Source organism: Monodelphis domestica, chromosome 3, assembly GCF_027887165.1.
Source record: "Monodelphis domestica isolate mMonDom1 chromosome 3, mMonDom1.pri, whole genome shotgun sequence".
Lineage (NCBI taxonomy): Eukaryota > Metazoa > Chordata > Mammalia > Didelphimorphia > Didelphidae > Monodelphis > Monodelphis domestica.
Window position 1 is genome coordinate 73846908 of NC_077229.1, and position 25241 is coordinate 73872148.

The window sequence follows — 25241 nt, forward strand, 5'->3', positions numbered from 1 at the left end:
ATATCCAGTAGATATCTGAAATTCAATCTGTAAATTAGTACAGATCAAGAAGAGAAGAGATCTATCCCAGGACAGATCCTCCTAGAAACCTGGAGGACTTGATTTGGAGGAAGCTCCAGCAATGGAAACAAAGAAGGATCAGGTAGAGAAACAGAAGAACCAGGAGAGAGGGATGTCCTGAAGACCTGGAGAGAATAGGTGATCAATAATGGCAGAGCACAGGACATCAGAGGCCAAGAAAAACCTTAGAAGGTAGAAGACAGAGTTGGTAGGGCTCTTTGGAGCAACTAGGTAGCACAGTTGAGAGAGTGCTGAGTTCAAATCTAGTCTCACACATTTTCTGGCTGTGTGACCCTGGGCAAGTCATTTAACCTCTGTTTCCTCAACTGTAAAATGGAGGTAATAATAGTATCTACCTCTCAAGGTTGTTGTGAGGGTCAAATGAGATCATATTTATAAAACACTTAGCACAATATTTGGCATATACTCAATGATTAATAAATATTTATTCTTTTCCTCCTTAGAACATGGAATGGGAGCAGCTAGATGGCTCAATGGATTGAGAACCAGGCTTAGAGGTAGGAGATCCTGGGTTCAAATTTGACTTCAGATACTTTCTAGCTGTGTGATCCTGGGCAAGTCACTTAACCTTCACTGTCTATTCCTTACTGCTCTTCTGCCTTAGAACTATTGACTTAGAAAAACCACAGAACTATTAAATAGTCAGAAAAAAACACTCTTTAATCAAGGGAAAGGGGTTCAATTTGATGGTAGGCCTCTACCACACACTAACACAGAGTCTGAGGATTGAACTCTGGTCCCTCTGGACACTGACCCCTGAAAAAGCCAACCACACTAGATTGGACAGTTCCAAGGAGCCAATTAAATTGCGGAGCTTAAATACCTTTGTAGGTGAAACTTGGGGGCTGAGAATGAGAGGGACAGTTGATTGACTTTTCTTTATTTTTTTTAATTATCATTATATATTTTTTATTTTTGTTCTTTTATTTTTTCTACTTCAATTAATTATTTTTTTTTCCTAGGCAAATAAATTTATTCAGGATGGGGAAAAGTATATACAGTGTCATGTAAGAAACATGAATATTGCCAAAGTACTGCCTATAGAGAGAACATTTAGGGGAAACTCTGAGACTTAGATCTACTTCAATTAATTATTAATAAACTTTAGAAAATTTAATACTTGGAGTTATTGGATATCAATTCAAATTTTACATTTATAACCTCATTATTCGGCCTTCACAGATTGCTTTTTTTAAATTTTTAAAATTTTTTTTAAAATTTATTTTTTTGTATTTTATTTGGTCACTTCCAAACATTATTCATTGGAAACAAAGATCATTTTCTTTTCTTCCCTCCCCTCCTCCCACCACCTCTCCCATAGCCCACGTGCAATTCCACTGGGTATCACATGTGTTCTTGATTCAAACCCATGATTGACTTTTCAATGGTAACAAAGGAACAAGGAGTTCCAGACAGGAATAACAGTGAGGGGCTGATGCTTTACATTGGACACAAAAGGGAAAGACCCAGCCTCCTCCGTAAAGGACTTTGGCCTAGGGAGAGAAACCTTGGGGACCAAAGAGATACTTGACATCTGATGGGATTGGATATTCCCACCCAAATTAATTTAAGGTCTATTGTTGGTCTAAGGGGTAGTGAAGTAGAACTTTCCCTCAGGAGGAACTCTCAAGTGACAAGATCAAACCTGGGGTCTGTCTTCACCTTCAAACCAAGTAAGCTGGGGATCACTAAAACTTTCTGGGCTACAAGTTTGGGGGCTTATAGATTCCACGTTGAGGGAACCAATACATAGTATTGATTCTAAGACAGAAGGTAAGGGTTAAAAATTTTTTTATTAAAAAAATTATATATAATTATAAAAAAACATGAAATGTCAGAGGGACTTAGAACAGAGAATGTCAGTGCTGGGAGTTCAGAGACCATTTAGCCAAAGGATTCTTTTTTTTCTTCATATTTTATTCAAAGATATTTTATTTTCCTAATTACATGTAATAACTTAGGGATTCTTAACCTGGAATCAGTAATTTTTTTTTTGCTTTGAACATTTTCAAAACTATATTTCAATATAATTGCTTTCTTTTATAAGTCTATACATTTTATTTCATGTTTTTTTGTAAAGATATTTTATTTTACCTATTATATGTAATAACAATTTTCCACATAGATTTTCTGAAATTATATGATCCAATTGTCTCCCTCCCTTCCTTCTGTCCCCTTCCTGGAGCTGGTAAGCAATTTTATCTGGATTACATATGTATTACCATGCAAAACTTATTTCTATATTGTTCATTTTTATTATAAAGATATTTTATTTTACCAAATACATGTAATAACAAATTTCCTCATAAGTTTTCTGAAATTATACACGTATATATCCTTCCTTTCTTCCCTTCTCTCCCCATATTGTTCATATTTGCAAGGGAATACTTACATAAAACTGAAACACCTCAAAACCCTCCATAAATAAAAAAAACACACACACACACCAAAAAAACACACAAATAAAGTAAAAAAAATTATATGCTTTGATCTGCATTCTGATTCCCACAGTTCTTTCTCTGGAGGTGGATAACAGTCTTTGTCATAAGTCCCTCAGAACTGTCCTGGATCATTTATTGTTGAGAGTAGCCAAGTCCTTCCCAGTTGATCGTTCCAATATTTCAGTTACTATTTATAATGTTCTCCCAGTTCTGCTTATCTCACTCTGCAGCAGTTTATGGAGGTCTTTCCAGCTGTTTCTGAAATCATCCTGTTCATCATTCTTTACAGCACAATTGTATTCCATCACCATCATATTTCATGTATTTAGGGGGCAGCTGGGTGGCTCAGTGGATTGAGAACCAGACCTAGAGATGGGAGGTCCTGGGTTCAAATTTGGCCTCAGACACCTCCTAGCTGTGTGACCCTGGGCAAGTCACTTAACCCCCATTGCCTAACCCTTCTACCTTGGAGCCAATACACAGTATTGATTCCAAGATGGAAGGTAAGGGTTTAAAAAAACTTAAAAAAAAATATTTCATGTATTTAAAAACATTCTGAAAAGGAGTTTCATCTGGCTACTCTCTTTGCAGTCTCCTTGGGCTCATGATTCTGTGCCTCCTGGCTATTTCATGAACAAAATACTTTGTCTCTAGGCTCCATGCCTGGAGTGTGCTCTCATCATCTCTCCTTCCTAGCTTCTATGACTTGAAGTCCCATCTAAAATCCTATCTTCTACCAGAAGCCTTTCCCAAACCCTCTTAATTCTATGCTAATTCTAGCTTCCCTCTGCTAATTATTTATGATCTTGCATAGAGTTTGCTTCTTATATATTTTTTGCATGTTCTCTCTCCAATTAGACTATAAATTACTTGAAGTCAGGGATGATCTTTTGCTTCTTTTTGTACACCTTGTATTTAGCACATTGCCTGGCAGATGTTCAATTGTGCCTGACTTTTAATGATTCTTACTGGGGTTTTCTTTGCAAAGAAACTGGAGTGGTTGGCCATTTCCTTCTCTGTTCATTTTATAGGTCAGGAAAGTGAGCCAAACAGGGCAAAGAGACTTGCCCAGGGTCACAGTTAGTAGATGTCTGAGGCCAGATTTGAACTCAGGAAGATGAGTCTTTCCTGACACTTTCCTGGAACTTACTAGTTGCTTAATAAATATATTTATTGATTGACAAAGGGATTCATGACATACACACAAAAAGATTATAAAGATTAATGAAATGCATAGAGCTTTATAAACATTTTCTCACTTGACATTCACAATAACCCTGGGTGATTTGTACTACACTTCTTCCCATTTTTATGATTGAAGAAACTGAGGCAAACAGATTTTACGTGATTTGCACAAGTGACACCACCTAGGTAGCACAGTAGATATCTTGCCAGGTCTGGAGTTGAGGGTCCTGGGTTCAAATTAGAACTTTGATACTTGCTAACTGTGTGACTCTGGGCAAGTCACTTAACTCATTTGCCTAACTCTTATTTGCTTAGTTGTTACTAGGACAAGGCTGGTATTACTATCAGTGTTAGAGTTTTTATTAGGACAGAGATATAACTAGGACAGAAAAGTAAAGACTTTTAAAAAAACCTTTAAAAACCTTGTTTAAAAAGGGCTTCAAGGCTCCATTTGAACTCATATCTCTTGGACCCCTCCCCAAGCCCAGCACTCTCCACTGTGTCACCTAGGGGCTACAAACATATTCTCGGGAGGAACTAGCTAAAGGTTTAGGAAGAAAGCATCCAATTGCTTTGCCTCCTTCTGCTCTGGCTCCGCCCCCAGGAACTTCCCCATGTACATCATTAGCCTCGCCCCTAACGCCTCCCCAACCAATCCCTTATTAGCCCCGCCCCCAGTTGTCTCCGCCCCTAGATCCTCCTCTACCCCCTTGGCTCCGCGGCTCCGCCCAGCCCATCTCTCTGGTTGTGACGTAAGCTGGCGTAGCGCTGAGGCTGCTGTGCGTGAGCGCCATCCCGGAAGTGCGAGTTTCCAGATGTGCAGGTGCTGCTGCCGCCACCTCTGTCGCTGCCGCCGCCTTTGCAGCTGAGTCTGGGGGTGGTGGGCGGCGCGGAGTGGGAGACAGAGTGGGGGAGACCAGGAGCCAGTTTGGGAGGGGTCACTGGTCGCCACCTCTCTTGGCCCTGGAGAGGAGCGGGGGTGGGGGCGTCCAGCTGGGCATTTCTGCTCCCACATATCTGGCCAAGGTTCCCCGCAGCCCCTCTCCCTCTCGAGCCAGCACGGCTTATGATAGCCCGGCCCTGGGCAAAGGGAAGCGCATGGTCTTCTGAGGACCCCAGAGATCCTGGAAAGAGTTAGAGTTCTAGAATGTGGGCTTAGCATGCGGGTCTGGACTATCTCAGAACAGAAAGGGGGATCTCAGCGGGGAAGGGACTTCCGAGCCTGAACTTGTGGGACGGCCGGGAGGGCCCTTAGGACTTAAGAACATGTCTAGAATGTTAGGTCAGAAGGGGCCTTGGAACACAGAGTGGCTGAGCTGGGAGGGACCTCAGCATCGAGAATGGCAGAGGTGGAAGGGACTTTAGAACAGGGGTTGGCGGACTGGGAGGACCCCTAGAACACAGAATGTTAGAGCTGGGAGGACCCTTAGAACACAATGTTAGAGCTGGGAGGGAGCTTAGAACACAGTGTTAGAGCTGGGAGGGAGCTTAGAACAGAGAATGTCAGAGCTGGGGGGCTCCTTAGAACACAGAATGTCAGAACTGGGAGGACTTAGAACACAGAATGTCAGCTTGGAGGACTCTTAGAACACAGAATGTCAGAGCTGGGAGGACCCTTAGAACACAATGTTAGAGCTGGGAGGACCCTTAGAACACAATGTTAAAGCTGGGAGGGAGCTTAGAACAGAGAATGTCAGAGCTGGGAGGACCCTTAGAACACAGAATGTCAGCTTGGAGGACTCTTAGAACAGAGAATGTCAGAGCTGGGAGAGACCTTAGAACAGAGAATGTCAGACCTGGGAGGGAGCTTAGAACAGAGAATGTCAGACCTGGGAGGGAGCTTAGAACAGAGAATGTCAGAGCTGGGAGGGAGCTTAGAACAGGGAATGTCAGAGCTGGGAGGGAGCTTAGAACAGAGAATGTCAGAGCTGGGAGAGACCTTAGAACAGAAAATGTCAGAGCTGGGAGGACCCTTAGAACACAGAATGTCAGAGGTGGGAGGGAGCTTAGAACAGAGAATGTCAGAGCTGGGAGAGACCTTAGAACAGAGAATGTCAGAGCTGGGAGGACCCTTAGAACACAGAATGTCAGCTTGGAGGACTCTTAGAACAGAGAATGTCAGAGCTGGGAGAGACCTTAGAACAGAGAATATCAGAGTTGGGAGGGAGCTTAGAACACAGAATATCAGAGTTGGGAGGGAGCTTAGAACACAGAATGTCAGAGCTGGGAGAGTCCTTAGAACAGAGAATGTCAGAGCTAGGAGGGAGCTTAGAACAGGGAATGTCAGAGCTGGGAGGATACTTAGAACAGAGAATGTCAGAGCTGGGAGAGTCCTTAGAAGAGAGACTGTCAGAGCTGGGAGAGACCTAAGAACAGAATGTCAGAGCTGGGAGGGAGCTTAGAACAGAATGTCAGAGCTGGGAGGACTCTTAGAACACAGAATGTCAGCTTGGAGGACTCTTAGAACTTGGAATATCAGAGCTCGGAGGACCCTTAGAATAGGGATTGTCAAAGCTGGGAGGACCCTTAGAACACAGAATGTCAGAGTTTGGAGGACCCTTAGAACCTGGAATATCAGAGCTGGCTGAGTACTTAACACAGATTGCCATAGTTAGGAGAGCCCTTGGGACATAGAAAGTTGGAGCTGGCAGGGTCCCTAGACTAGAAAATGTTAGAGGCAACAGGATCCTTGGAATATACAGCATGCCATGAGTTAAGAGGATCTTTTATCTTGAGTGCAAATTTCCTTCCCCTTCTCACTTTACGGAGAAGACAACTAATTCATTAGCAAGTCTTTCTAGGAGAGTACTGGGCTTTCCAGGCACTCTGAGGGATTTCTCTGTCAAGACCTTGCTTAGAGTTCTGTCATGGCAGCTTGCCTGCTAACAGGGCTAAAAACTCCCGTGGAGACCATCTGGTCCTATCAAGACCACAGCCTGTTGGGGAAGTCCCAGAATCTGAGGGATACAGTTTGCTAATAAAACAAAAGTCTAGTCTAGATTTCTTCCAGGTTAACCAGGAAGGAGCATGTACACATGCCTACTTGGCCAGTCTAATAACCTCTGCCTTTGACTGGTCTGTAGGCTGCAGAGGAGAAGGTGGAGGAGGAGGAAATGGAATCCCCCAGTTCTGCCTCAGATGTGTTCTGCAATCGGATCCTCAGCATGGTGAACTCAGAGGATGTAAATGCCATCATTCAGGCCCAGAAGAACATGTGAGTCAAGACATTCATCCATCCATTCATCCTTCTATGCATTCATCCAACCATCAGGAAGCACTTACTAGACATCTAAAGCCCTGAATTCAATCCCAGCCTCAAATACTTCCTAGCTGTATGACTGAACAAATTACTTAATTCTCTATTCACCTCAGTTGCCTTAACAGCAAAATGAGAATAATAACTTCACTTACCTAGCAGAGTTTAAGGATCAAATGAGATCATATTTATAAAAAGAACTTAGCACAGTTTTGGCATGTAGTAGAGGCTATATAAAGCTTATTCCCTCCTTTTCCTATCCCCTACCTGCTATGTGCCAGTCCATGTGCTAGACATGGTTGATACAAAGAAAAAAAGAAACTGTTCTTATCTTCAAGAAACTTTCCTGCTAATGGGGAAGACAACATATACATATTGTATGTAAAAAACATACACATGAAGCAAAGTACAAGGTTACCTTGGAGGGGAAAGAGCAAGCATCCACCACAGACTAAGAACGACCTTCTGCAGAAGGAATAGGTAGAGGGGGCAGCTAGATGGCTCTGTAGTTCAAATCTGATCTCAGACACTTATTAGCTGTGTGACCTGGGCAAGTCACTTAACCTTGTTACTTCTATTTCCTCATCTATAAAATGAGAAGGGGTCACAAAAGTCAGACGAAGGAACTTCTTGAATTTGTTGAGTAGGGAATTGACATAGATCTATTTTTTTTAAATTAAAACCCTTACCTTCTGCCTTAGAACCAATGCAGTAGAGTGGTAAAGGCTAGGCAGTGAGAGTTAAGTGACTTGCCCAGGGTCACACAGCTGGGAAGTGTCTGAGGCCAGATTTGAACCTAGGACCTCCCATCTCCAGGCCTAACTGTCAATCCATTGAACTACCCAGCTGTCCCTTCAGATCTTTTTTTTTTTTAACTTTTACTTTCTATCTTAGAATCAATGCTCTATTTTGGTTCCAAGGCAGAGCAGTAAGGACTATAGGCAATGGGGTCCAATGTCCCACAGGAAGTGACTCATAACAGATTTGAACCCAGGACCTCACCTCACTAGACCTGGCTCTCAACCAACTGAGTCTACCTAGGTACCCCAAGTCAGTTCTTTTAAAAAATTTAGGGGGCATCTGGGTATCTCAGTGGATTGAGAGTCAGGCCTAGAGACTAGAGGTCCTAGGTTCATATCTGGCCTCAGACACTTCCCAGCTTTGTGACCCTGGGCAAGTCACTTAACCCCCATTGCCTAGCCCTTACCACTCTTCTGCCTTGGAGCCAATATACAGTATTGACTCCAAGAAGGAAGGTGAGGGTTTAAAAAAAATTTAAAAGATATTTTCCCAATTACATATAATAACAATTTTCCATGTATGTTTTCTGAATTAATAAGATCCAAATTGTCTCCCTCCCCCATCTAGGAGATGGTAAGCAATTTGATCTGGATTATTTGTGTATTAGGTCAAGATCTTTTTTTTTTCACTTTATTTTAAAATATTTTTCCATGTTTACATGATTCATTTTCTTTCCCTCCCCTATTCCCTCCCCCCTCCCATAGCTGACAAGCAACACCATTGGATTGTACCAATGTTGTCATCAAGATCTATTCTTAAGAAGAATCAACCTTAATGGTTTAATAGAGGATAAATTGGATTTGGGAGAGACTAGGTCAGGGTTTATTAACCTGAATTTAATAATAAGTAGATTGGATAGATTTTTTTAACATTAGGATGATTTTATTTCATTTTCATTTTTTAAAAACCCTCACCTTCCATCTTGGAATCAATATTGTATATTGGTTCCAAGGCAGAAGAGTGGTAAGGGCTAGGCAATGGGGGTCAGGTGACTTGCCCAGGGTCACACAATGATTTTATTTTCCACTTCATATCCTGTCCGTCTCATCACTCCTCATTGAAAAAGCAAGAAAACCAAAACTCATTACAAATATGTAAAGTCAAATAAAACAAATTTCTGCATTATTATAGGTACATTTAATGGCTCCATGAACTTAAATAGGAAAAAAAATTATATCTTGATTTTCACTAAGCACTAACTGAAAATTTGCATTTCTTTCAATTGTGAAGGTAGACAACAAATATTATTCTGAAAAGGCATCACTGGATTGGCAGAGAGGTCTGAAATGCAAGAGAAAGTTAAGAATTCATGGACTGGAGACAGGGAGAACATGGTATTGAAGTAGGCTAGGTGAGAGTTGATGAGGGCCTATCCTAGACTGGTAGCTATGTAAGTGGAGGGAAGGGGGCTTATTTGAGACATGATGTGGTAGAAACGACAAGTTTTAGTGGGTAGGTGAGAATGGGAGAGTCAAAGGTGGCCATGAGATGGAAGAATGGCAGTGCTGTTGAGAATAGTGAATGGGGTACTTCAGAAGAAGGTTTGTTGGAGGAGAAGTAAAGATTCTCCTTTGGTTATTTTGTATTTGTGATACCAACAGGATATCTATTTGGAAATGCCCAGTAGCCAGTTGGAACATAGGAGTGAATCTAAGGCTGAATGGGTAGATCTGGGAAACATTCATTGAACACATCATCATCCTTGAGAGCTGATGAGGTCATTTTTGCATTTCCTTTTTTAGAAATGTTTTCTTTGGTGAGTTTTTGCTCTAAGCTGTTGACTTTTCTATCCTTTTCTAAATTTTCTTGTAAGTCTTTTTATTTGTTTTTTGATCCTTTCTTGGAGTTCTTCCAGGAATTCATTTTGGGCCTGTTAACCTTTCAACATTTGCTTTTGTGAGGTCAAATAGAGAGAGAAAAGAGAAGGAACTGTTTGTCAGGGTGATACTGAGCAATGACAGTAGGATGTGGAGAGAGTATCATCACAAAAGCCCAGGAAGAGTGCATGATCAACAGTGTCAGATCCTGCAGGGAAGTCTGTAGGAATGAGAGTGGAGAGAAGGCCATTCTATTTGGCCACTTGTTTTTCATTGTTAACTCCATAGATCATTTTCAGTTGAGTGGTGAGGTTGGAGGCTAGGTTGCAGAGAGGGAAGCAGTGATTGAGGGGAGAGAAAGTAGAGGCCAATAAGTATCGAATTTTTCATTGAATTTAACTGAGAAAGGAGGAAAGAGAAGATTAGAGTCTAGTGAATATTTTTATTTTAAAATTTTATTTTTATATTATATAATTATTTACTGACATAATACATTTTTAATTTATTTTTAAAATCCTTACTTTTTGTTTTATGGCTTAGTAATAATTCTAAGACAGGAGGAAGCTGGGTAGCTCAGTGGATTGAGAGCCAGGCCTAGAGATGGAAGGCCCTAGGTTCAAATCTGGCCTCAGATACTTCCTAGCTGTGTGACCCTGGGCAAATCACTTAACCCCCATTGCCTAGTCCGTACCACTCTTCTGCCTTGGAACCAATACTTAGTATTGATTCCAAGATAGAAGTTATGGGTTTAAAAAAATAATAATTCTAAGACAGAAGGGCAAGGACTAGGCAATTGGAGTTAAGTGACTTGCCCAGGATCACACGTCTAGCAAGTGTCTGAGACCAGTTTTGAACCTAAGTCTCCCTGACTCCAGGCCTGGCTGTGAAGGTTGGTACTTTCTACAAATATTATTTTACCTAATTTCTCACAGCTTTAAAGTGCTATTTTATACCTATTCTACAATGGGGAACCTGAGACAGTTAGAGGTCAAGTGGCTTGCTTAGGGTCACACAAGTTGTTTTTTTTTTAACCCTTCCCTTCCCTCTTAGAATCAATACTACATATTGGTTCCAAGGCAGAAGAGCAGTAAGGACTAGGCAGTGGAAGTTAAGTGAGTTATCCAGTGTTACATAGGTGTTAAGTGTTTGAGGCTGGATTTGGAATTTGAAGTCAGATCTTCCTGACTCCAAACCGAGTGCTCCAACCACTTTGCTAACTACTAGCTATCCCTGATGATCTGGTGGTAGCACAACCATGCCAGGGGAACAGGCATCCTTCTCCTTCTTTATCTTTCTGATCTGTAAAATGGAGAATAATAAAACTTATACTACCAGGAGCAACCAGCAGAGAAGTTATTTCCTCTGTGTGTATAATAATAATAATAACACCCCTAATCCTAATTCATAATAACAACAGTACTCTCCAAGATTATCTAGTGCTTTATAATTTTTGCTTATCTTACTTGCTTCTCACATCAACCCTCTGAGGTGGGTAATGCAAGTAGTTCCCTGTTTTATAGGTGAGTAAAGTGAAGTTCATCGAGGTTAAGGGACTTGCCCTGGGACACGAAGGGGATAAATATCCAAGGCAAGTTTGGATGGGGACTTTGTGATTCCAAGCTCTGTATCCCTTCCACCTTGACTCCCGTTTGGGGATCCAGGAGACTTCTCAGATATATCCAGGACCTGCTAATCTGGTTCCCTTCTTCTTTTTGGTCTCCCCAAATTCAGGCTGGACCGATTTGAGAAAACCAATGAAATGCTCTTGAACTTTAACAACCTGTCCAATGTCCGAATGCAGCAGATGAGTGAGCGTTTCACACACCATACCAGGACACTGATGGAGATGAAGAAGGACCTGGACAGCATCTTCCGCAGGCTCCGGTTGGTGGCCAGCTCTGCCTCTTCAGCCTGTCTAGAAGGACCTGGGGCTAGTGAAAGCAAGAAGGGCCTGTAAAATTATAAGCAGGGCGGGTGAGAGGTGACCAAGGCTGTTCTCCTCACAGGGGATGCTAGAGTACCTTTGGGAGAGAATTTAAATTGTGCTCTTTTCCCCCTTCTTTTTCTTGTAGGACTCTGAAAGCCAAGCTGTCAAAGCAGTACCCAGATGCTTTTAGTTGTAAGTGTCTCTGAGGCTTGACCTGTTATGATTTATTTATAACCATTTATGATCTGGGTTCTAGCCCCCTAGCTCTGACCTTCTCTGTTCTAAGGGTCCTCCCAGCTCTGACATTCTGGGTTCTGAAGGCCCTCTAGCTCTGACATCCTGGGTGCTAAGAGCCTTTACAGCTCTGACACTGTGTTCTAAGGCCCTCAGAACTCTGACATTCCGTGTTCTATATTTCCTCCCCGCTCTGCAGTCCTATGGTTTAGAGACGTGGGCTTTACCAGTTCTGGCATTTTATATTCCAGGCATCCTTATAGCTTACTGTGTGACCTTGGGCAAGGCCTTTTGCTCCCTGAGTCTTAATTCCCTCATCTTTAAAATGATGGGGAGAGAGGATCTCAAAAGTCATTTCCAATAGTAGAACTGTGTGACTTTCTTCCTCAGGCCCTCCAGGGTCTATACATTCCTCATTCTAGACCAGTTTTATTTGAATCCTAAACCTAAATAGATTGTTTATTCGGTCCTAAAGTAAGGTCCAAGTTGGTGGGGAGCTGGGTCTGTGAATGCAGATATTCTGACCTCCTGAGACCCTTCTCAGGGATCTTCCTCTTCCTGGCAGAGCAAGAGTTAGGAGGCATCCTTGGGGGGAGCCTGAATCTTCTTCACCTTTGGTTGTGTGCCAGGACCCCCCTCCCCCCTTTTCTAGTTTTCCCAGGAGGAATGGCTCTCTAGTCCCGCGTGACTCACCTGACACTGATGACTCTTCCCCTTCATAGATATCCATGAGTCTCCCATCCTGGAGGAGGAAGATGATGACGTGGACCCCGTCCCAGCCAGCTTGGCTACCACCATTGCTACCTCAGAGCAGAGTACAGGGTCCTGTGACACAAGCCCAGATATCATCTCTCCAGTCCTGAGCCCAGATTTTGAAGATTTATCCCAAGGTCGGCTGGACTCCCCAGCTGTGAATGGGGAGAGCCTGACAGGTGATGAGGATGAGGATGGTGGTGAGAGGGCCCGGGAGTAGGAGGAGCTGCCCTCTAGCCCAAGTCCCAAGGAGTCAGTGCGTCCTAGGGTACAAACAGGAGGGCCTTCCCATCTTCCAGCATCCTGGAAAGGTGCTTCTGGCTGGTCCTCCCACAGCTTAGAACAACACACCTGGAGGGAGACAAATCCAGAAGGGATTCTTCTCCGGCCTTTTCAGGCCCTGGAGCCATACCTCTGGGCCTGAAGCCAGGGGTTGGGGGTTAGGCCAGCCTCATTGGGGGGGATGGTCACACAGTGGGTTTCCCCAGCTTTTTTTTGCTAATGCTTTTCTGCTGGTATTTTGCTCCCCAAGTTCCTTTCTTCCCTGTCCCCCCAACCCCAGTTCCCATTGTTTCTGCACATATGAAGCCAAGCCTGGGCTCTTCCAGACCTTCTTCTTGGGGTCCTGGCATGCCACAGGTTTGTTCTGAGCCCTGTGTTAGCAAGAAAGCTCATAGACTTGACTGGGCACTGTGGCTCAGAGGCTGGCTGGATGTAATTCAGTGCGGTTGTTCCTGTTAGGAAATCTGGAGTCAGGGCCTGACTGAGAGGCCTACTGATTGTGGCTTCAGCTCATGCTTATGCTAACCCTTCTCCTTCCTGGGACAGACAGACAGACACACACACACACCATGTACTTGGTCACGTGTACACAGATACATATACACGGATTCATGCTTATGCTGACACATATTAGGCACCCAAGTATTTTCTTCTGTTGGTAAGTTTAGGGCTTGTTTGAAACAAGGAAAGTTTTTGAGGTGGAAGTTAGGAAGTTTACTCTCATGGATAGTGTTTGAGCAGAGACCAGCCATCATTTAATTTCTTGTGGAGAGAGGAGAAAGAACTACCAAGCCACTGCCTCTTGCTCCTCCTCCTCCTCCTCCCTCAGGGCCCTCAGCCCAGCAGGTAGGGACATCTTTGGAAATAAAAGTTTAACTGACTATTTTTGTACCCTAAGTTTACACATACTGTGGGGGAAAGAAATAAAATTCTCTGTTGCTACGAGGGTCAGCCTGAACCTTGTATCCTTCCTTTCTTCCTACAACATGGGCCTGGGAAGAGCAGACCAATTGGGTGTTGGGAAACAGGTGAAGGGGCATTTCCAGGCTGGGACAGAGAGAACTATGGCCTTTGGGTCTTCCAAAAAGTGATGGGGATCGTTAGTAGCTGCAGCTGGAAAGAAGGCCAGATGTGGAGCTTAAGAGTTGGTAAGTGGAAGGGCTCTTCTGTTTTGTTCATCTGGTCCGTTTGGCATCAGGTGCCAACCTGGGGTTAAGAGGCTCGTGATCCCTCTGATGGGCCTTTTACCGGACGGTGTAGGAGATTAGTCTGAACAGGTGGGGTGAACAAGAAATATCTAATTGTGGGGTATATAGGAAATAGAACTCAATCTGCATTTCACTGGTTAAGGGAGCTCTTGGGTGAGGAAACACCCTCTACTGAAGCAATTCTTCCCCTTTTTGCAAGAGTTGCCTGGGGAGAGTCGCCCAGCCGGGACATGTCTGTAGGAGACAGGACTTGAGCCTAGTCATCCCTGTGCCCTGGGCATCCGATACTACCATTTCTATCCGCTGACACAGTTCCTAACCTCAGCTCATACTGAGGGAGGAAGGGAGGACATAGAACATGCATAAATAATCAATACACGATTACACAAGATGTACGGAATCCTGGAACTAACAACTGTGGGAATGGGGAAGGTGTCTTGGACACAGTACAAATCAAGGTGAACCTTGGAGGGGGGGATCTGGGAGTCCAAGAAGAAGGAGCAACGAGGGAAGGCATTGGATGCTAGTGAGCAGTTTGGTTCCACTCCCCCCTCCCCCATAACTGTCCTGATCAGGGCTTTGGGAACATGACTTTGGGGAGGGGAGAGCTATGCAAGAGAAAATCATTGAAGGGCTAAGGAGGGCCATAATCTGGAATTTGAGAGCTGGAAGGGTCTCAGGGCTACCCAATCCTAATTCATTTTACATGGGTAAACAGAGTCATACTAAGGATGTTCCAGTGAGTCAATAAAAAAGTAGCCATTCATGCCTAGGGTGGGAAGTGATACCAGAATACTTCTCTGTAAGGACAGAGTCAGTGTGGCTGCTTTACCCTTCTCCCTTAGCCTTGGGCAGAAGTAGCCAAGATCTGGGTAGAACATGCTTCACCCCACCTTTGGCCACCACCTAGGTAGCTAATCTGCATCAAGGGCTTCTTGCCAACTGCCTTGTGGCTGCCCTCTTCCCCTTGGAATTGTAACCCTTAGACATAGATCTTCAGGGGGACTGAACAGGTTTAGCAGACGGGCTGACCTCTCCGGATTAGTGGGTGAGTGAAACCGTTAACCCTTTGTTTCTAGTTGGCCTGAGACTAGTCAACCACTAGAACCTAGGACTTAACCAGGGTGGCATCTTGCCATGTGCCCTATTGATTCCCATGTAGCAATTCTCCTGTTAGGTAAGCTCCATCCTGTTTTTCCAGGAAATCATTCCCCTACATAGGCAAAATAGTCTAATCAAATGAGCCACTTTGCTATCTTCACAAAGAAATCTCACCTTCTGCAGGGTTCAAGCCTTTCCCTCTTCCTTCCCTGCCTTTCTAAGATTATTTTCCATTAGAAAAGTTTATACAATAAGAATATTATAAAGATGAGGAATTTTGAAACATGCAGGAAGTCTACTACAGAGGATGCATGATGAAATAGGACACCCACCTTCTAAAAAATAGGTGAGAGACTCAGTGAAGATTGAGACTTTTTGGGATAGGACTAAGGTGGAAATTTGTTTTGTTTGAATATCCATGTTTATAATTGGAACTGTTTTTCCTGCTTTCTCAATAGGGGAAAGTTGAGGGGACCAAGTTGGAAAAAAGTAAACCCCTAAATAAAATTGGAATAAAATTTTTTTATATAAAACATTTTCCATTTATATTATATATCTTTTAAAGTTAATTTTTAATATATATTTAATTTTGTAAGTTATATGCAATAACAATTTTCAACATACATTTTCTGAAATTATAAAGTTCAAATTGTCTTCTTCCCTTCTCTCTCTCTCTCTTTTTAAAACCCTTACCTTCCATCTTGGAGTCCATACCGTGTATTGGCTCTAAGGCAGAAGAGTGGTCAGGGCTGGGCAATGGGGGTCAAGTGACTTGCCCAGGGTCACACAGCTGGGAAGAGTCTGAGTCCAAATTTGAACCCAGGACCTCCCATCTCTGGGCCTGATTCTCAATCCACTGAGCCACCCCCTTCCCTCCTTGCTCCTGGAAATGGTAAGCAATTTGATTTGGTTCATACATGTATTATGCATAACATATTTCCATATTAGCCATTGTTGTAAGGATACTCCTAAAAATCCTAAACCTGAAATTAAAACCACAAGTAAATTAAAGTGAAAATAGTATGCTTTGATCTACATTCTGACTCCAACAGTTCTTTCTCAGGAGGTCACTATAGATCTTATACAGCACAATGTCTGGTACCAAGTAAGAACTTAAGACTTGTTGATATGACTATAAATATTTGTATGTTATCTCATTAAATTGTGAGCTCCATGAGACCCATTTAAAAAAAAAATTTCCTGGGGGCAGCTGGGTAGCTCAGTGGATTGAGAGCCAGGCCTAGGGATGGGAGGTCCTGGGTTCAAATCTGACCTCAGACACTTCCCAGCTGTGTGACCCTGGGCAAGTCACTTGACCCTCATTGCCTAGCCCTTACCACTCTTCTGCCTTGGAGCCAATGCACAGTATTGACTCCAAGACTGAAGGTAAGGGTTTAAAAAAAAAAATTTCATTCTAGAGTAGAATTAAAACTGAGTGTTGGCTTGCCCAGGGCCACACCACTAGGGAGTATCTGAAATCCCATTTGAATCCAAGACCTCTCATCTCCATGCCTGCCTCTCAATCCATTGAGCTACCTGGTTGCCTCCAGGGGACCCATTAAAATTTTTTTATTTTGAATAATATGGAAATATGTATTGCACAATAATACAGGTATAACCCAGATTGAATTGCTTGCCATCTCTGGGAAGGGGGAGGGAAAAGGGAAGGAGACAATTTGGATCATATGTCTTTGGAAAATTTATGTGAAAACTTGCTATTAAATTTCTAAAAATAAGGAGGCAGCTGGGTGGTTCAGTGGATGGAGAGCCAGGCCTAGAGATGGGAGGTCCTGGGTTCAAATCCAACCTCAGACACTCCCAGCTGTGTGACCCTGGGCAAGTCACTGGACCCCCATTGCCTAGCCTTTATTCTGTCTTGGAACCAATACTCAGTATTGATTCTAAGATGGACACTTTTTTTCTAAAAATAATAAATAAATTTTTAATTTTAAAAATATGTTTTTTTTTTCTTTGTATCATCCCCTTTCCCCTTAGGGCTTAGCACAGTGTTGCTTTTAAAATCTTTCCTTTCCCATAGATCTGACAGGCAGACTATTCCATGTTCACCTAATTATAGTTTCCACAATGTTGCTTATGACTTAATGACTCAGTGACTAATTGGAGAACAGCCCATTCCTAGTCCCTCACCTGTAATACACTGCCCCCCCTGGCTTCTCTCAAGGCGTAGCATGAGGAGGCTGCTAGGTGGCTCAGTGGATTGAAACAGGCTTGGTGATAAGAGGACTTGGGCCTGGGTTCAAATCCAGCCTCAGATACTTCCTAACTGTGTGACCCTGGGCAAGTCACTTAATCCCCACTGCTTAGCTCTTACCATTCTTCTGCCTTGGAACTAATACATAGTCTTGATTCTAAGATGGAAGGTGAGGATAAAAAAGAAAAGTCTTAGCTTGAACGTTACCTTTTAAGTGGAGCCTTTCCTGATTCTCCTCACCTGCTAGTGCCTTCCCCCCCTGGAATGTGCTGGTAATTGTTTAACAACCAACCCTACAAAAAGAGACTTCATACTTTCCCCCATCATTTTCTTAAGTCCAGTAGTCCAGAAAACAAAACAAAACAAAACAAAAAAAAAACCCAAGCCCTGATTGGTAGGCTTTTAGAATTTCTTAGGTGCAAATATTGAAAATTTAGTATTTGGTCCCAGCTACCCCTATGAAGGTGACAGCTAGGTGGTCCAGTGGATAAAATACTAGGTTTGGAGTTAGACCTGCTTGAATTCAAAACTTGCCTCAGTCACTTCCTAGAAATGTGACCCTGGGCAAGTCACATAACTCCATTTGCCTCAGTTTCCTCATCTGTAAAAGGAGGCAGAGAAGGAAATGGCAAGCCACTTTAGTATCTTTGTCAAGAAAACTCCAAAGAGGGGGCCATGAAGAGTCGATAGGAGTGACCATTTTTTTTCTAGTCTTCTATTTATGCTCTCTACCCATAACTAGATTCTAAGTTATAGGAGGGAAGGGAACAAGATTTATTTTTGTCTTTGAATTCCTAAACATGGTAACCCAGTACATAGCAGTAGTATAATAAATAAATGTTCGTTCAATTGATCAGCAAGGACCTATTGAGACCTGGGGGCAGGTAAGTGGCTTAGTGGATTGAGAGTCAGATTTGGAGATGTGAGATCCTGAGTTCAAATGTGACCTCTGACACTTCTCAGCTGTGTGACCCTGGGCAAGTCACATAACTTCCATTGCCTAGCCTTTACTCCTATTCTGCCTTGGAACTAGCACATAGTATTAGTTCTAGGATGAAAGATAGAAGGTTAAAAAAAATAAAATTAAAAAACAAAAAGAAATGAAGATCCTTGAGTTGGAAGCATGCATTGGAGCAGGCTTAGATTTGAATCCAGAAGCTCTGACTCTGAATCCTTGTTCTGCCATTTACAAATGTGACCTTCATCAAGTCACTTCTCTGGGCCTCAATTTCCTTATTTGTAAAATGAGGGAAGGAGTTGGAGTAAATGACCCTTATTAGAGATGGTGTAATGTAATAGTCACAGCACTGGCATTGGGTTTGAATCTAACCCGTCTGGGACAAAAATAACTTATTTTGGGGGTCTCAGTTTTATCATCTGTAAAATGAGGAGCTTGGGCTTAGTGACCTATAAGGTTACCCTCTAGCTTTAAAATCTAAGATCCTATGATCTCACGTGGCTTTGGTAGCCTCATGACATGACCTTGTCCCGCGGCTGGACAAGCCGGAAATCTTCTGCCAGGACGTGGGCTGGCGTCATGCGCCAGCCTCCAAGATGGCCGCCACGGGAACGGAAATGAGGCCGAGGGGGCGGGGCCTGGCGGGATTGTGACGCGAGGCTCCCTGCAGCGGGGTGGGGCTTGAGCGCGCAGGCGCGGAAAGGCAGCGAAGCCGCGGTTTCCGCTTCCGGAGGCCTCTTTCTCTCCAGCGAGGCGGCCGAGCGGGTGCGTGTTGCTAACCGGGGTAGGGGCCTACTGTGGGGCGGGGGACACAGGGCCGGGGCTGGGAACTGGGCCCGAGGGAGGGCAGCGATGCGGGGAAGTTGGACCGTGTCCGAGGAAGCGCAGAGGCACGGTCCAGGTGGGGAGGCCGAGGCTTGCGGGGCGAGGGCCGGTCTAGGCCTGGGGGCAGGGGAGGCGAGCGGGACCGCGCTAGCCTGGGCCTGGACTCGGCCGCTTTCTATCGGACCTCGTCTTTCCACCGGACCGCCTTCCCCACCAGAGGACCTGTGGCCTCTTGGAGCCCTCCAGGCACGAGGAGATCAGTTTCTGCCGAGGCAGCCCATTCCACTTCGGGACAACTCATTGAGATCGATAAGCAGTTAGTTGGAAGGACAAATGAGGTCCTATCCAGCATGAGCTTCACTGGTAGTGCCATCGCTCTGTTCTGGGATGTGCTTGCTACCGCTGCCAAGACACGGATGAGTCGTTGGTGAAATCACCAGATCCATATTGGTCCCTCTTCTAGAATGCAGGATGGAGGGTTCAGGCTGCATAGGGAGGGGAAGGGGTCAGAGAAAAACCTTTGGACCATAGCAGTGTGTCCCCCTCTTTAAAATGAGGGGCTGTTCCTTCCAGCAGTGCCCCTTTGGTCAAGCCAAGCTGGACAGGGTTGGAAAAGGACTTCAGGCACGGAAACCATGGGTATTCTGAGCATGTGTCCTGTAAGGAGGGGGAAGGACAAGTGCTGACTGGGGGAGACCAGAACTGATATAGGTAGAAAAGCTGTGCTGCATTGGGGGAGGGTAAAGCTAGAACAAGAGAGAAATAAAAGGAACTTTAGAATTTTAGATTTCAGAGTTGAACCTTAGAAATCATCTAGTTTGTTCCTCCCCATTCACACACTTGGAGAGCTTAGGAAGCCAAGGCTCAGAGTGGTTAAATAATTTATTAGAAATACAGGTAGACTTGAATTCAAGTCATCTGACCTCAATTTTAGTTTCGCTGATAGTCCTCTCCCAGTACAAAAATGTAAAATAGTTTTTAAAAAAGAATTTGCTGAACTTGAAGGACAACTAACTAAATTGCTTAGAAGCAGAGTAGTTAGGCAGGGACAGGTTTTGGAAGAAATTAAGGCAAATTTCTGGGAAGAAGAAGCTGGAACCTGGGTGAGTTGGACTGGTACTAAAGGACTGAGTCATTCTGTCTGGTATGTGGGGTTGGAGAAACTTGTTGGAGCTGGACATAGATCAGAGGAGTCCAGGATTTTCAGGGGAACAAAAGGTAGCCAAGCTTGTTTAGGCCAAAGTAAGGAGAAGGTCCCTTGTAACAGACTTCACCAATTGGAACTCGGGAGAAGACTGAAAGAATAAGGTAGAAAAATAAATGATTGACTGACTATCAGTGGCAGTTCAGAATAATGGTGGCTGTGTCATTCACTGTGTCTGTTCAAACCTTCCTTCAGCGGGCGCAACGTTGCAGAGATGCAGATCTTTGTGAAGACCCTGACGGGCAAGACCATCACTCTTGAGGTAGAGCCCAGTGATACTATCGAAAATGTCAAAGCCAAAATCCAGGACAAGGAAGGTAAGAGTCCTTTTGGTTTGGGCATTCCCTGTCTAGCTTCTAGAAGATGAGACCTTTGAACATTCTTTTCTCTCTACCCTTTGCCTCTAGCCTGACCTTTTTCTTCTCTCAGTAGCCTATTGTACCTATTACTGGCTATCCCAAACAAAATTGCTTTCATCGCTCTTAGCTAGGCCATGCAAGGCATTTTCTCAGGATGCTTTTGGTGTCCATCCTAGGTATCCCACCAGATCAACAACGTCTGATTTTTGCTGGAAAACAGCTAGAAGATGGCCGGACTCTCTCTGACTACAACATCCAGAAAGGTGTGCTATGTCTTTACTTGGAGGGATGCTGTTGGGTGGGTGGGTGAGAGTTGCCCTTTGGTATATTAGGATCATAAAACAGTGATAGGGAAATCTGATAGCATAGCCATAAAAGAAAGGATGCTGGAGTCAGAAGCATCTATTAAGTACTTGTGTGTTCCTAGGCAAGTTACTTCTCTGAGCTATAATTTCCTTATCTGCAAAATGGGACCACTAATACTTTTTAGGGGCATCGAAGTGGCACAGTGTATAGAGTACCAGGTCTGGAGTTAAGAAGACTCCTCTCCCTGGGTTCAAATCCATGTTTAGCTATGTGACCCTGGATAAGTCACCTAACCATGTTTGCCTCACTTTCTTCATCTGTAATGACCTCAAATAGGATCACAACTCTAGTATTTCCCTACTTCTCAGAGTGTTGTGAGGAAAGCCCATTTGGAGCTATAAAATAATAGTTTGGGGAACAAGCTTATTATATAATGAAAGATTATACTAAAAAGATTTTCTAGAAATTTTTATTCAATTCCCAACAAGATTATATAAGTATTCAGGAATGGGGCAATGCTTATATTTTTATTGTATTGGTGATATGATCCTTTATGGATTTAATTGAAAATCATTTTGAAAAGATAGGATATTTTTTATTATCTTTGGCAGGAAAGATTTCTCTCAAATGTACTATGGATTTTCTGATATCCCTTTTCTCATATATAGGAAAGTGCATACTATATCAGGCACTGTACTATTTTGTTGTTTGGCTGTTTCAATCTGTATAATTCTTCATGAACCCATTTGGGGTATTCTTGGCAGATCCTGGAAAGGTTTGCCATTTCCTTCTCTAGCTCATTTCATAGATGTGAAAGGCAGACAGGGTTAAGTGTTGTCCAGGTGACTGGACACACAGTTAGTGTCTTGAGACTGGATTTGAACTCTGGTCTTCCTGACTCCCAAACCCTACATTCTGTTCCTTTAGCTACTTGTGCTCACTGGCACTTGCATGTTGTATCCCCAGAGGACAATTATGTCTCTCCTTAGGAGTGTTTTTAATACTTAATACCACCCATGGGGTAGATGCTGTTGCTGTTCTTTTACTACAGATAGGTGAACTGACATCTTGTTTGCCTTGGTGTTATAAAGCTGGTACAGGTATGAGGCTTGACTTGGATCTTTCTAACTCCAGGCCCAGGGCTCTCCACTATGCCACACGCGGTCTCTCTGCTCAGTAATTTAGATCATGATTGTGTATGTTTCTCACTCCCCTTCTCTGCCCCCTACCCCTTGTGCTGTGCACATCATTGGTACTTATAGGTGCTTTGATTTGTTCTCAGAGTCCACTTTGCACTTGGTGCTGCGTCTTCGAGGGGGGATCATTGAGCCTTCCCTTCGCCAGCTGGCCCAGAAGTACAACTGTGACAAGATGATCTGCCGCAAGTATGCCTGGGACTTGGCAGGGGGTGGGTAGGGGTACAGAGCTGTGAAGTAGCGAATTTCCCTATTGGACTTAACCTGCCTATGCATATGGGGTGACCTCAATATCAGTACTGTTCTCCTTGCAGGTGTTATGCCCGCCTGCACCCCCGCGCTGTAAACTGCCGTAAGAAGAAGTGCGGCCACACCAACAATCTGCGCCCCAAGAAGAAGGTCAAATAAAGAGGCAGCCTCGGGACCCAGTTTTTGTTTGGCTCCCGTGACTAAAGTGACATTTAGTACTCTGTTGTAACAAGGCCTTGTAACTGGGTTTAATGGGGCTGTGATATCAATAAAATCCCCTTTTAGTTGAGAAGCAGGAGCTCTTGTGTCTGTGCAACTCATTCTGTACTTGTAGGAACTTTTGATGGATGGAGCCTATGGGATGGAAAGTGGAAAGATGCCGGGGGAGGGGATGACTGGGAAAGAGGCCACAACAAGCATGTCAGCTGCTCATCCCAGCTTTCTCCTGTTGAAAGGCTGGAAGTGCTCTGTGTCCTTAGGAAGCTTCTCTTCTAGCCTTGTCTCTGGTTTAATCAGTGACCTGGAGCAATCATTTGTCTCTAAAATGAGAATGCAGCTTGTGAAGAAAAGTGGTTGGTACTATGTAAGTGAATGACTTGAATTGTGCCCCCTGTGACTTCCTCATTGGCTTTTGCCAAATCATTTCTTCTGCTGTAATATGGGTTTGGGCTCTTAAAAATAGGAGCCCTTGGGGGCAGCAGGTGACTGGATTGAAAACTAGGCCTGGGAGATGGGAGGTTATTTCAAATGTGGCCTCAGACAGACACTTCCAGTGTGTGACCCTGGGCAAGTCCCCCAGTTGCCTAGGCCTTACCACTCTTCTTGCCTTGAATCAATATATAATGCTGATTTTTTAAGAGAAATGGGAAGGGTTTAAAAAAATACAGGAGCCTTCCCCCATATGTGATTGGAATTCATTGGAGTTGTGGCTGAGAGCCAGGGCTAAGCAATCCCCCTCACCTTTTTAGATAGTTTGAGTTCCTATCTTGATATCTTCCGGCAGAGACTGGTACAATGCTGGGGATATTGTAAGAGGATTCCTCTTGTGGGTGGGTTTGGTTTAAATGGCCCCTCTTCCAGTCACCACAATGGGTCCAACATGTTCTGATCTCCCCACACCTGATCCTGTTGAGTTTGAAAAAGTTTAAACAAATCTTGCATCAGGTATCATGAGCTAGACTTGACACAGTTCCTGGCATGCAGAAGTACACAGGTGGTTGTTTGGAAAATTTGTCAGCGGATACAGGGGCCCTTCAATACCTGAGAGTCCTACAATGTTAATGTGAAAGCAGTAAGGGACCTTTGAAGACTCCAATGACTGAGAAGTCATCTGAGATGTGTTCTACTTTGGGGACAGCTCTGATTGTTATGTAAATACCAATTTGGACTCTTACAACCCAGAGAGTTGGGTTCTGGAGTGCTTCCATGCTTGGGGGTGCCTCTAGGACACTGGGTAGGAGGTCACAGGAGGTGACTCCTTAAATCCTCTTAACTGAGCCTTTCAGGTTCTCAGTGCCAAGAGCAGCAGGGTAAACTGTTCCATGTTGAATGCCAAACCTGTTTTGTTTTTTTAACTGGGAAGTGGCTGAGGCCAAATTTGAACCCAGGACCTCCCGTGTCTAGGCCTGGCTCTCCATCCACTGAGCTACCCAGCTGACCCCCAGACCTGTTCTCTGTAAATTCCAGATAAGGTTGGGTTTGAAGTCAGGAAGAACTAGATTCAAGTTCTACCTTGACACAATAGCTGTGTGACTCTACAAGTCACTAAACTCAGTATTTTCTCCATGCTAAGGAAAGCCAGTCTGAGTATTGGTATTTTTACAGAAGAGGAAACAGGTTTGTAAAGATTAATTTTTTGTATGGCCTAATGTTTAATAGAATCTAGACAACCATCCTGGGAAGGAGGCAGGAGTAGAGTAGGATATTGTAGATGGGGAAAGTGACTTGCTCAAGATCATACATTGAGCCAGGGAAAGAAGGGAAAAAGAACTCCATCCACATTTCTCAGTTCTAAGTTCAGAGCCCTACTTCCTCCAGCTGTCTCAAGGTGAGAACTGGGACAAAGTACCTCAGCCCAGTTAAGTACAATGGAATGAACTCTAAGCTGGAGTCGGGACAAACATCTCTGACCCTGAAGAGATGACTGAAGTTGGGCAATTGGCAAACTATCAAAGCATTTTCAATTATTTTAATTTTTAAAAATTTAATTATTTGAATCAATGTTTTTTTTCAAATAAAAATCAACTACCATTCACCTCATTGGGAAAATGGGTTTTTATTGTAAATATGTATAATATTGTCTGCGCTATTGTATATTTTCTAGTTCTGCTCACCTTACATCTATTCATAAGAGATTTTCCAAGTATCTCTGAAATTGTCCTCTTCATGGCTTCTTACAAAATTCTGTTGGTCATAGACCATGATGTGTCCAAGCCATTGACAGCTGATGGGCACTTCTCAAAAAGCTGCTTTCAATATTGTTTGTCTAGATCCTCTTCCTTTGATGTCTTTGAGGCTTAAGCCTAGTATCTTTTGGCCAAAAGGTATGCATGGTTTAATAACTTCTGGAGCATTGTTTGAAATTGCTTTTCAGGATGGCTGAACCTGTTGCACCCACCCAGTGAAATCACCTGTTTGTCCCCAGGTCCTCTAGCATTTGACATTTTCTTTTTTTCAGAGTTTGCCAATCATCACTGTTTTAGGAGCTGGCAAACCCCTCAGTTTACTCATCTGAAAAGAAAGGGAGAAAGGGGCTAGATTCATGTTTTCCAAAGCCAGGAAAAGCACCATTTTGTGGTGTGTGTGTGTGTGTGTGTGTGTGTGTGTTGGGTGTGAAATGTGCTGGA

The 25241-nt window shown here is 43.6% G+C and overlaps 2 protein-coding genes across 8 annotated transcripts; both read left to right on the plus strand.

The window, feature by feature from the left end:
- The first annotated feature begins 1535 nt into the window (after positions 1–1535).
- On the plus strand, positions 1536–13723 carry KXD1 (KxDL motif containing 1). Of its 5 annotated transcripts, none has more exons than XM_056822148.1 (5): positions 1536–1854; positions 6791–6921; positions 11313–11465; positions 11654–11700; positions 12465–13723. In XM_056822148.1, the coding sequence occupies exons 2-5, from the start codon at positions 6821–6823 to the stop codon at positions 12713–12715; spliced, it is 552 nt and encodes a 183-aa protein (XP_056678126.1). In that variant the 5' UTR covers positions 1536–1854; positions 6791–6820; the 3' UTR covers positions 12716–13723. The 5 variants fall into 5 exon arrangements, with proteins under 5 accessions (XP_056678126.1, XP_056678125.1, XP_007489305.2 ...); XM_056822147.1 differs by having other exon boundaries at positions 1536–1754; XM_007489243.3 differs by lacking the exon at positions 1536–1854 and adding an exon at positions 4430–4530.
- Positions 13724–18869: 5146 nt separating this feature from the next.
- UBA52 (ubiquitin A-52 residue ribosomal protein fusion product 1) lies at positions 18870–22693 on the plus strand. 3 transcript variants are annotated; one of them, XM_007489245.2, is made up of 5 exons: positions 18870–19021; positions 20481–20602; positions 20821–20907; positions 22233–22335; positions 22444–22693. In XM_007489245.2, the coding sequence occupies exons 2-5, from the start codon at positions 20500–20502 to the stop codon at positions 22490–22492; spliced, it is 342 nt and encodes a 113-aa protein (XP_007489307.1). In that variant the 5' UTR covers positions 18870–19021; positions 20481–20499; the 3' UTR covers positions 22493–22693. The 3 variants fall into 3 exon arrangements, with proteins under 3 accessions (XP_007489307.1, XP_001363046.1, XP_007489306.1); XM_001363009.4 differs by having other exon boundaries at positions 18871–19021; positions 22461–22693; XM_007489244.3 differs by having other exon boundaries at positions 18910–19040; positions 22461–22693.
- Positions 22694–25241: the final 2548 nt, after the last annotated feature.

Bases quoted from the DNA above. Each gene is read 5' to 3' on its own strand.
- KXD1 (XM_056822148.1), top strand. From the start codon at position 6,821: ATGGAATCCCCCAGTTCTGCCTCAGATGTGTTCTGCAATCGGATCCTC. The intron at 6,922-11,312 runs GTGAGTCAAGAC...CCCCAAATTCAG, and splicing joins ATTCAGGCCCAGAAGAACAT to GCTGGACCGATTTGAGAAAA. The intron at 11,466-11,653 runs GTTGGTGGCCAG...TTTTTCTTGTAG, and splicing joins AGCATCTTCCGCAGGCTCCG to GACTCTGAAAGCCAAGCTGT.
- UBA52 (XM_001363009.4), top strand. From the start codon at position 20,500: ATGCAGATCTTTGTGAAGACCCTGACGGGCAAGACCATCACTCTTGAG. The intron at 20,603-20,820 runs GTAAGAGTCCTT...TGTCCATCCTAG, and splicing joins CAAAATCCAGGACAAGGAAG to GTATCCCACCAGATCAACAA. The intron at 22,336-22,460 runs GTATGCCTGGGA...TTCTCCTTGCAG, and splicing joins GACAAGATGATCTGCCGCAA to GTGTTATGCCCGCCTGCACC.